The following is an 11017-nucleotide window of genomic DNA, read 5'->3' on the forward strand; positions in this document are numbered from 1 at the left end:
GACTTAACAACAACAAGAAATTAAATAACGTGTCTTTAAACAGAAACAAACATAAAACAAAGTTGTGGGACCAAAGTCTTATAGGAGCCTAAACTTGTAGGAGGGGTCTTCAAAAAAGTTCTTGTAAAAATGGAATTAAAAGAAAATGGAATTCTTCCATGGATTTTTTGAAGCCCTCTCATATTTCCCCTTGAAGCAATGGTTCATTATTAGCTAATTCAATGTTTTCAGTATTTTTATAGAGCATAATTAACAAAATTTTATTGTATGACATCTTGACTACAATTACCACGAGTATATTATAATTCTCTCAAAGAAGACCTGGTATGCAGATGTTCCTCAAACGTCTTCAAGGACTACAGTCTTGTTTTATTAAATACTTACTTCATACAAGATGCACCTCCATCTATTAATCCTTCCAACAACAATGCAAGACATATATTATTATCATTATTATTCCAATATAAATGTGGAAACAAAGGTTTTATCACTGGTCTAATATTACTCAGAAGTAAAAGGGAGACATGGGACTTGCCCATGGGCCAATCTTCACAGCCTGTGTTATTAATCTCTCACTCTTGAGCCTCCCCAGAAAGGCTCTGGACCTTCTTTCTCTAGGACTAGACCCTTCTAATGGTCCTGGTGACTTCCCGATCTTCCCTTGATCAGGGACCTTGAGGGTCAGGGACCTTGAGCCTCAGGAAGTCACAAGCCTCTGGGTGACCAAGGATATCAGATAGCTCTGACATTCAGTGACCTGACCTATGCTCGGGGCATGGGCCCCATTAGGGAAATTCTCTAGTGTGATATCTCCACCTCACCTGGTCTGTAGACAAATGTCTACACAAGAAATCTCCAAACCTAAAAAAATCAGTATTTCATACATCCTAGAAAGACTACTTCAGTGAAATTACATTTGATGCTTAAAATGCTTTCCTTTCTTTAAAAAATAAAAATAAAAGCAATTGCTGCCAATTGTGATTACTCCCATAAGATTTCCCAAAAGTGTATAATAAGCTTTCCTCATAGCTTAAGCAGGGGGAAAAAAAAAAATTATCTATGCTTATCCAGACGAAGGTACTTTGGCCCTGTCCTCTTATCATGTCTAAGAATGGCATATGACTTTGCTGTATCTTATTTTAGAACAAAGTCTTTAGATTCTATGTTTTTTTCTCCATCTGTGATCTGGCTCAGATTTCTTTTTTTTGTTCCCCAAAACCAATGTTCAGTTCCTATCTTCAAGCACTAATCAGTTCCTTAGAAATGGACAATTCAGATGCAAGTGAGAATTGTAAACACACTCTGAAATTCTGGAGAAAAGAGGTAAATCATGCTTAATGGATCTTTTTCTCATTAGATTTAAAACCGGGCTGTGTTGAAGGTCCATGAATTTCCCACTGCTCCTTTTCTGAGCATGAAATGAAAGCTCTTAAGAAAACAAGACCTTCAAGGAATAATACGACTTCTTCAGAGAAAAAAATAACAATCTGATCTGAATCTTTTTTAACAACAATAAAATAAGCTGCCGAACCTCACTACTATACACAGCTGTTCCTAACTACACAAAAGAACTTCTGAATGTAATACATTTTAATTTCGAAAATACAGGGACGCTGCTGATCAAATTGCTAGAAGGTTCTGTGTTTGCGGTTTCATAATTTTGTGTTTTTTTCCCCCTTCTTTAGTTTTAGTTTTGTTTTGTAACAATGAAAGAGGAAGAACCTCCTTAACCAGCAAAGCTATTCCGGCAGGCATGAGTGTCTTGAGGTTTATGATAGCAACTTTAGTTAGAGAGCACAAAGGTCCATTTGCCTAATGCTGCAACCTGGGTTTTCCCCCTTTGCTGGCAAATTTAACTTAGAAGAACTGCAAACCATTGCCTCCCTCGCCTCCTATCTGCCTGTGTGGCCCTCTCTTAAGGTCCTGAAATAGTAAAGAGTAGGGTCTGTGTGTTTGTGTGTGTCTTTTTTCTTTTCACACTCACTGAAACATATTTATATGAGACGGGAAGAAATACCAACCAATTGTCTGCTCTCAGCTTCAGCATTCCTTCACTAGGAAGTGTGGCCTCCTCTGGTTCAAAACTCTGCGATGAAGTTCCACTGGAAAACCATTTTGGTGGCTCCTCTGTTCCTCCTTCTGCCGCTTCATTCCTCAGCTTCTTCGATCTACAAAGACCAGCCTACCATCAACAATTCCAGCAAGTATTACTGTTTAGGTACGTAAATATTTTACATTTCTTTATGTTGACTAAACACTGGGATCCAATATTTTGTTTGCATAATGAATCACCTATTTAATTAGTCTTACATCAATAGTTCTATGATTCCAAGAGGCACCAATAACATAAGAAAAAATTGTCTTATTGCAAGCATTGAAACTATGTACACATATATGTGTATGTTGCCAAACTTCGTCTCTCATACTTCAGACATATTGTCAGGAGGGAGCAGTCACTGGAGAAGGATATCATGTTTGGTAAGGTGGAGGGTCACAGAAAAAGAGGAAAACCCCCAGTGAGATGGATTGCCCAAGTGGCAGCCTCAATGGGCTCAAGTGTGGCAACACCAATGAGTTTGGCCCAGGATTGGGCAGTGTTTTGTTCTGCTCTGCAAAAGGTCGCTATGAGTTGGTGCTGACTCAATGGCACCTAACAACAACATGGAACAGTTCTCCTCTGGCCTATCGGGTTATTATGAGTTGACATCAACTAGCTGGCAGTGGGTTTTTGGTGTGGTGCACAGTGGTGAAAAATTAACATGTCCGTGCAGCTGAGGCCAAACAAAGTGATGTCATCCTTCTTATTTCAGTTCTCACACTCTAAACAAGTGTCCTTTTCACAGTCCATTTGTTGTTGTTGTTAAGTGCCATCAAGTCAGTGAGTCGTGTTCAATGAGTGGCTGGTAAGTTTGAACTGCCGACCCTGCTGTTCAAACAACTTTACAGTCTAGTGCATTATCCCATAGCACATGCTTTTTGCAGTTTGGGGCTATTTGTTGGTGACTTTGCTATTTAAAATGGTCCCCAAGGGTAGCACTGAAGTGCTGCCTAGTGTTCCTAAACACAAGAAAGCTATGGTGTACCTTACAGAGAATATATGTGTGCTAAATAAGCTTCCTCCTGGCATGAGTTATATATATATGGTGAGTAAGGTTTTGTGTCAAATTGACTGGGCCAGAATTCTAAGTGGTTTGACAGTCAAGATATAGTCATCCCCCATGATGAGATCTCATATAATGTAATCACTTCCATGAGGAGATCTGCTCTGAGCAGCTAATCAGTTGAAAGGAAGCTTCCTTGGGGAAACCCTGCTTTCAATATATTTGATACTTGAACAATGTTTGCTTGCTTGTTCTCTGCTGGGTCGAGATCCTCATCTGGTTCATTGGACTAGAACCATGGTCTGCTCTATTGCCTGCCAATCCAGAGCAGCATCAGCAGTCTACCATCTTACTTGTCCAACCTGCCTGCCTGTCATCTGACCCACAGACTTGGGACTTACTCATCTCTACAAATGTGTTAGCCATTTCCTTGATGTAAACTCTGTCTATCTATCTATCTATCTATCTATCTATCTATCTATCTATCTATCTATCTATCTATCTATCTATCTATCTATCTATCTATCATCTATCTATCTATGCTTCTCTAGAGAACCCAGCCTAAGATAGAGGACTTCAAAAAGTTCATAAAAAATAAATTTGAAACATAATGGCATTTTCCCATGAACTTTTTGAATCCCCCTCATAAAGCTGTTGGCTTTATGAATTCAATGTTAATGAATTAATTGCATGAACCACAAGGTTGGAAGTTCAAGCTCACCAGACTCTCCTCAGAAACCCTATAGAGGGTGCCTATGAGTTGGAACTGACTTGAGGGGACTTAACAACAACAAGAAATTAAATAACGTGTCTTTAAACAGAAACAAACATAAAACAAAGTTGTGGGACCAAAGTCTTATAGGAGCCTAAACTTGTAGGAGGGGTCTTCAAAAAAGTTCTTGTAAAAATGGAATTAAAATAAAATGGAATTCTTCCATGGATTTTTTGAAGCCCTCTCATATTTCCCCTTGAAGCAATGGCTCATTATTAGCTAATTCAATGTTTTCAGTATTTTTATAGAGCATAATTAACAAAATTTTATTGTATGACATCTTGACTACAATTACCACGAGTATATTATAATTCTCTCAAAGAAGACCTGGTATGCAGATGTTCCTCAAACGTCTTCAAGGACTACAGTCTTGTTTTATTAAATACTTACTTCATACAAGATGCACCTCCATCTATTAATCCTTCCAACAACAATGCAAGACATATATTATTATCATTATTATTCCAATATAAATGTGGAAACAAAGGTTTTATCACTGGTCTAATATTACTCAGAAGTAAAAGGGAGACATGGGACTTGCCCATGGGCCAATCTTCACAGCCTGTGTTATTAATCTCTCACTCTTGAGCCTCCCCAGAAAGGCTCTGGACCTTCTTTCTCTAGGACTAGACCCTTCTAATGGTCCTGGTGACTTCCCGATCTTCCCTTGATCAGGGACCTTGAGGGTCAGGGACCTTGAGCCTCAGGAAGTCACAAGCCTCTGGGTGACCAAGGATATCAGATAGCTCTGACATTCAGTGACCTGACCTATGCTCGGGGCATGGGCCCCATTAGGGAAATTCTCTAGTGTGATATCTCCACCTCACCTGGTCTGTAGACAAATGTCTACACAAGAAATCTCCAAACCTAAAAAAATCAGTATTTCATACATCCTAGAAAGACTACTTCAGTGAAATTACATTTGATGCTTAAAATGCTTTCCTTTCTTTAAAAAATAAAAATAAAAGCAATTGCTGCCAATTGTGATTACTCCCATAAGATTTCCCAAAAGTGTATAATAAGCTTTCCTCATAGCTTAAGCAGGGGGAAAAAAAAAAATTATCTATGCTTATCCAGACGAAGGTACTTTGGCCCTGTCCTCTTATCATGTCTAAGAATGGCATATGACTTTGCTGTATCTTATTTTAGAACAAAGTCTTTAGATTCTATGTTTTTTTCTCCATCTGTGATCTGGCTCAGATTTCTTTTTTTTGTTCCCCAAAACCAATGTTCAGTTCCTATCTTCAAGCACTAATCAGTTCCTTAGAAATGGACAATTCAGATGCAAGTGAGAATTGTAAACACACTCTGAAATTCTGGAGAAAAGAGGTAAATCATGCTTAATGGATCTTTTTCTCATTAGATTTAAAACCGGGCTGTGTTGAAGGTCCATGAATTTCCCACTGCTCCTTTTCTGAGCATGAAATGAAAGCTCTTAAGAAAACAAGACCTTCAAGGAATAATACGACTTCTTCAGAGAAAAAAATAACAATCTGATCTGAATCTTTTTTAACAACAATAAAATAAGCTGCCGAACCTCACTACTATACACAGCTGTTCCTAACTACACAAAAGAACTTCTGAATGTAATACATTTTAATTTCGAAAATACAGGGACGCTGCTGATCAAATTGCTAGAAGGTTCTGTGTTTGCGGTTTCATAATTTTGTGTTTTTTCCCCCTTCTTTAGTTTTAGTTTTGTTTTGTAACAATGAAAGAGGAAGAACCTCCTTAACCAGCAAAGCTATTCCGGCAGGCATGAGTGTCTTGAGGTTTATGATAGCAACTTTAGTTAGAGAGCACAAAGGTCCATTTGCCTAATGCTGCAACCTGGGTTTTCCCCCTTTGCTGGCAAATTTAACTTAGAAGAACTGCAAACCATTGCCTCCCTCGCCTCCTATCTGCCTGTGTGGCCCTCTCTTAAGGTCCTGAAATAGTAAAGAGTAGGGTCTGTGTGTTTGTGTGTGTCTTTTTTCTTTTCACACTCACTGAAACATATTTATATGAGACGGGAAGAAATACCAACCAATTGTCTGCTCTCAGCTTCAGCATTCCTTCACTAGGAAGTGTGGCCTCCTCTGGTTCAAAACTCTGCGATGAAGTTCCACTGGAAAACCATTTTGGTGGCTCCTCTGTTCCTCCTTCTGCCGCTTCATTCCTCAGCTTCTTCGATCTACAAAGACCAGCCTACCATCAACAATTCCAGCAAGTATTACTGTTTAGGTACGTAAATATTTTACATTTCTTTATGTTGACTAAACACTGGGATCCAATATTTTGTTTGCATAATGAATCACCTATTTAATTAGTCTTACATCAATAGTTCTATGATTCCAAGAGGCACCAATAACATAAGAAAAAATTGTCTTATTGCAAGCATTGAAACTATGTACACATATATGTGTATGTTGTTGTTATAAACTGCCTTCGAGTCAATTCTGACCCATAGCGACCCAGTATAGGGTTTCCAAGGAGCAGCTGATGAGCTTGAACCACCTATCTTGCAGTTCAAACGACTTTGCAGTATGATGCATTAGCCCACAGCGCCACACCAGGACTCCATATGTGTATTATTGTTGTTGTTGTTAGGTGCCATCGAGTCGGTACCGACCCATAGCGACCTTATGCACAGCAGAACGAAACACTGCCCAATCCGGGGCCAGCCTCACTATTGTTGCCACGCTTGAGTCCATCGATGCTGCCACTTGACCTATCCATCCATTTGTGTGTATAAGTATATTATACAATTGCTAGTTTGAATTGATCATGAAAGTCTTTAACCTCATCTATTGTTGGAATATATTTCCGTTAGATATGCAACTGCAAGAGCCAACAATTCTTACGCCTTTTTAGGAGGACTCTAGAAAGTAGAGACTATCAGTAGAAGGACCTCAGTAGAAGGACTTCAGACAGACACAACTGGGTTTGAACTGGTTCAAACTGGTTCAGTCATGGATGACCTAGTAAAATCAGAACAGACCTGAATTTTTTAAATAGTGGAATGGTAACTGGAGCAGAAATAATTCTAGGTTGAAACCCTGAAAGGTGACATTTGGAAAAGGTGTGATGACTCTCAGGACTCTGATGTGGGAAACTGCGCTGAGGAGAGTCAGACACACTCAAAGCGGTGTGATCGGCAGCCATCTTTGAGCAGTTCAACATTCTTTCCAACTCAGCCATTAAAGAGATATCATTGCTGGGCAATGTACACATTGCCTTTATTTCCTAAGGGCAAGATTAACTTTCTAGCAGAATATTGACACATAACTTTTTCATTCTGGTAATTGTTTGGCTGACCCACAGTTTAGAAATTCAAGTCCATTCCAGTTTTGCTTTGTGAGCCATGACTGATCCAGGGAAAATCAGTTCAAAGCCCTGGTTTGCCTGTTCCCATTTTCCTACTCCTTTGCCTCCTTTTCTTACTGATTGGGAAACAATGAGCAAGCTACTTCACCCTCCCTGTGCTTCTGTGTCCTTATTGGTCAAACAGGCTAATAATACCCGTCTCAGTAGGATACTATGAGAATTGAGCTATTGTTTTTGTTGTATAGCACTTTATTGGTCCTGACTCATAGTGACCCTCTATAAGGTTCTGAGAGTGACTGGTTGGTTTGAATTGCCAACCTCTTGGTTACCAGTTTAGTACTTATCGTACAATATCACACCAGGATGTGAGTTAGTTATGCAAATGTATGGTGTGCCTTAGTTAGTTACTGCTGCTATAACAGAATACCACAAGTAGATGACTTTAACAAACAGAAATTTATTTTCTCAAAATTTAGATGGCTAAAAGTCTAAATTTAGGGTGCTGACTCTAGGAGAAAGTTTTTTCTCTGGCTCTGGGGGAAGCTCCTTGTCTCTTCAGCTTGTTTTCTGGTTTCTTGACATCAATCTTTCCCCAGTTTCAGCTTGCCTAATCTGCTCTTTTATCTTTTGTAAGAGCTTGGCTCCAGATGTGCCTACACTAGTCCTCCCTCATTAACAGAAGAGAAAATTCATTCTTAAGAGGGATTAGAAGTATTTGGCTATAGGCATAGAGGTCAGTAATTGTGGCACTGTAAAACAAGTTCTGGACAACAAGGTCCATTTGAATTCCAAGGTCATGATTCAAACTCAATGGCACTTAACAACAACAATATAGAGTTTGTAATATGCAGTACATGTTTTTAGAGGTGTTTGGATTGACCTAAAATTTTTTAGCTCTCTTCTTTCTCTCATGATGTCCAGACTTAGAGAAAATGGGGCAGTCATCTGGAAAATTTGAATATTTACTGAGATACAAATCTTTGATTGATTGATTTTAAGATTTTATTGTGAATTGAGTGAAGGTTTACAGGATGGATCATCAGTTCTACATTCAACAAATCATCGCAATGATTACAATTCCCTCCATGTACCATCAGCTAAGGTCAGCAGTTCAAAACTACCAGCTGCTCCGTGGGATAAAGATGAGACTTTTGCTCCAGTAAAGATTACAGCCTCGAAAACCCTGTATAGGGTTGCTATGAGTCGGAACTGACTCCACGGCACATAACAACAACAACAACCTTCAGCTAACAGTATTTTCCTCTATTACCTTTTTTTTTTTTTTTGATGTACGTAAAACAGCTTGAAAATATACATTCATTTAAATGTCCTCTTGCCCACAGACACACTGCCTTTCTCAGCCCATAGTCTGCCCAGTCCTCTGCTGCTCTGCCTCTCTATGTCATCGGTTCTGCCACCATCTCTGTTGTCTCTGCCTTTCTGGTTAGGATCCCTCTCTCCTCTTCTGCTCTTCCTTCCTGATGGCCTTAGGGTCCTCTATTCCTGAAATGACAGATTAACTGCTCCCCTTTTTAGTTACACCTCTTCTACATTTCTGATTGTGACAATCACCATCTGTCCTGATAACAGCTACTCACAATTGAATCACAAAATCCTATCTCCATCATCACCAGATCCATCTGGACTAGAGGAACACTATTCAGTGGGGATTTTATCTTACCCCACTCATTCTGACACTAAACTCTCTCATGAAAGCTTGTAAGTCAGCCACTTAGTGCATTTATAGTCCCCCAATTTTGATAGCCGAAGTCAAAGTTGCCGGTCCCTATCAACTCAGTGTACTGAGGAGGCAAGCTTGATCCTTGATATGAAGAATTCTTCTCTTTTTGTGGGAATTTTGGGCAACTTCATCCATAAGCAAAGATCCAGTTCATCAAAGTGTAGCCATTTATACTTGCTCTCTGTATCAAACTTCTTTATCTTCACCTGATAGAGTTCTGGTCAGCAAGCCATCAAAGCTAGGTCAATTGGGTACTATTTGCAAGTCTGAGAGTTCTCACACGCCTTCCTCCTCTTCAATTTATCTTTTTTTTTTTTTTTTTTTTTTTTTGAGGAAAGTAGGGAGTAGGATGACAACTTTGATGTTCATATTATATTGAAAGCTTATTAAAAGGGACAAGAAACATCTTAGAACTCAGTAGCGATTGCTCAATGAGCAGACCTCCAAATAGAATCCTGGTTTATAGGTCCAAAAATAAAAAAATCTTGTCAGAAATTCTGATACCTAGTAATTGTTTCTGGAGACAATACATAATATCTGAAAATAGTACTTTTCTTCAAAACCATGACTTCTGATCACTAGCTGTGTCAGGGAACATGGCACTAATTCCAAAGTTCCCTTTTAAATGAAAATTTGTCCAATTCTCACAGAAGCGGGGTCTGCTGTGAGCGAGACAGAGGTTCTAAAAGACGCTACCACAGAAGTTACAGAGCTGTGGAGTCACCATGCACATCATAAATAACAACCACAGCTCCGTCAACAAAGAGGACCATTTGATATGGGGAACCTGTCGACCACGAGGGCTGCGTTGTCCGAAGCCTACTGTCCAGTTTACCATAATTTGTGTGAGCTACATATTGCATTTGATCACTAAGTTAATGTGCTGATGCTATAATATTTGAACAGGCGATGGCTCCTTCTGTCACTTTCCAAATGTCATGGAATCAATAATAAACCATGTTCATTTTAGCAAAGCATCATTTTCTTTACATGGGTGATTTAAGGGAAAAGTAATCCTATGTTTCCAAGATATTGACATTTAAAATAATTCACTGAATACTGGGGATTTTTTTTTTTTTTTTAACCACTATTTGGTGTTCAGGAAGCTTTTGGAAAAAAAAAAAAAAAGAGAGAGCAAACTTTTCCTCCTTATTCATACATTCACATCTGGTCAAGTACATAAAATGCCTTCAGAGTTAAGTTATAACCCTACATCTCTACCCACACACACTATACAATATGGTCAGAGATGACTTGTAGCTTGAATGGTAAAGAGACCAAGATAGCTTTATGGGTTTAAGCCAATGTAAATTGTAAAGTGACAGTGTTGCTGATAAAAACAAAAAAAAAACAAAAGGTTTACCTGAAGCAGAAAAAAGATTGAAAACATCATCACAATTTATATACATCAAAATTTCATTTCCTTATTTTTCTACAATTCCTGGTGTGGTGCTGTGGGCTAATGAATCAGACTGCAAAGTCATTTGAACCACAAGGTCTGTGGTTCAAGCTCACCAACTGCTCCTTGGAAACCCTATACAGGGTTGCTATGGGTTGGAATCTACTCGCTGGCACTTAACAACAACAACAACAAATATTCATTTATTGGTCACCACTTCTGCTGTTAGCAGAAAATATTTAACCTGGCTGTTTATTTGCACAACCAAGGTCTCATTTCTTTACTTGCTGTCAGCTAGGGACTTCCCTCAGCATCCAGAAACTGGCCCTCTTCATCGGTAATTCACAACACAACTATTTCATTCTTCCACCAAGAACAACTAGAGCAAGCTCTGAATTTAAAGAGTTTGCTTGATTAGGTCAGGCTTTCTACTCCCGTAAAGATTTACACCCTCGGAAACCCTGTACAGGGTTGCTATGGGTCGGAACCGACTCGATGGCACTTAACAACAACAACATCCAAGATAATCTTGATGAATTTGAAGTAAAACTGATTTTGTTTTTCTTATAATAACAGAATACATGGTCATCACAAAATTTTAGAAAATACAGAAGAGAAATATGTTTTTTAAGCAGAATCAACTATAATCTCCAAATTCAGCTAATCACTATTGATATTGTCATATATAAGGGTAAATT

The 11017-nt window shown here is 38.8% G+C and overlaps 1 protein-coding gene across 1 annotated transcript in view; it reads left to right on the forward strand.

Annotated features, from left to right (window-relative positions):
* The first annotated feature begins 2091 nt into the window (after positions 1-2091).
* The window catches only part of AOAH (acyloxyacyl hydrolase (neutrophil)), a 308932-nt gene continuing 300006 nt past the window's right edge, over positions 2092-11017 (forward strand). Inside the window, exons 1-2 of the mRNA XM_006832268.1 lie at positions 2092-2218; positions 6037-6096. Coding sequence (XP_006832331.1) covers positions 2092-2218; positions 6037-6096 — 187 coding nt within the window. The remainder of the gene's footprint in view (positions 2219-6036; positions 6097-11017) is intronic.

Source organism: Chrysochloris asiatica, unplaced genomic scaffold (assembly GCF_000296735.1).
Source record: "Chrysochloris asiatica unplaced genomic scaffold, ChrAsi1.0 scaffold00006, whole genome shotgun sequence".
NCBI lineage: Eukaryota > Metazoa > Chordata > Mammalia > Afrosoricida > Chrysochloridae > Chrysochloris > Chrysochloris asiatica.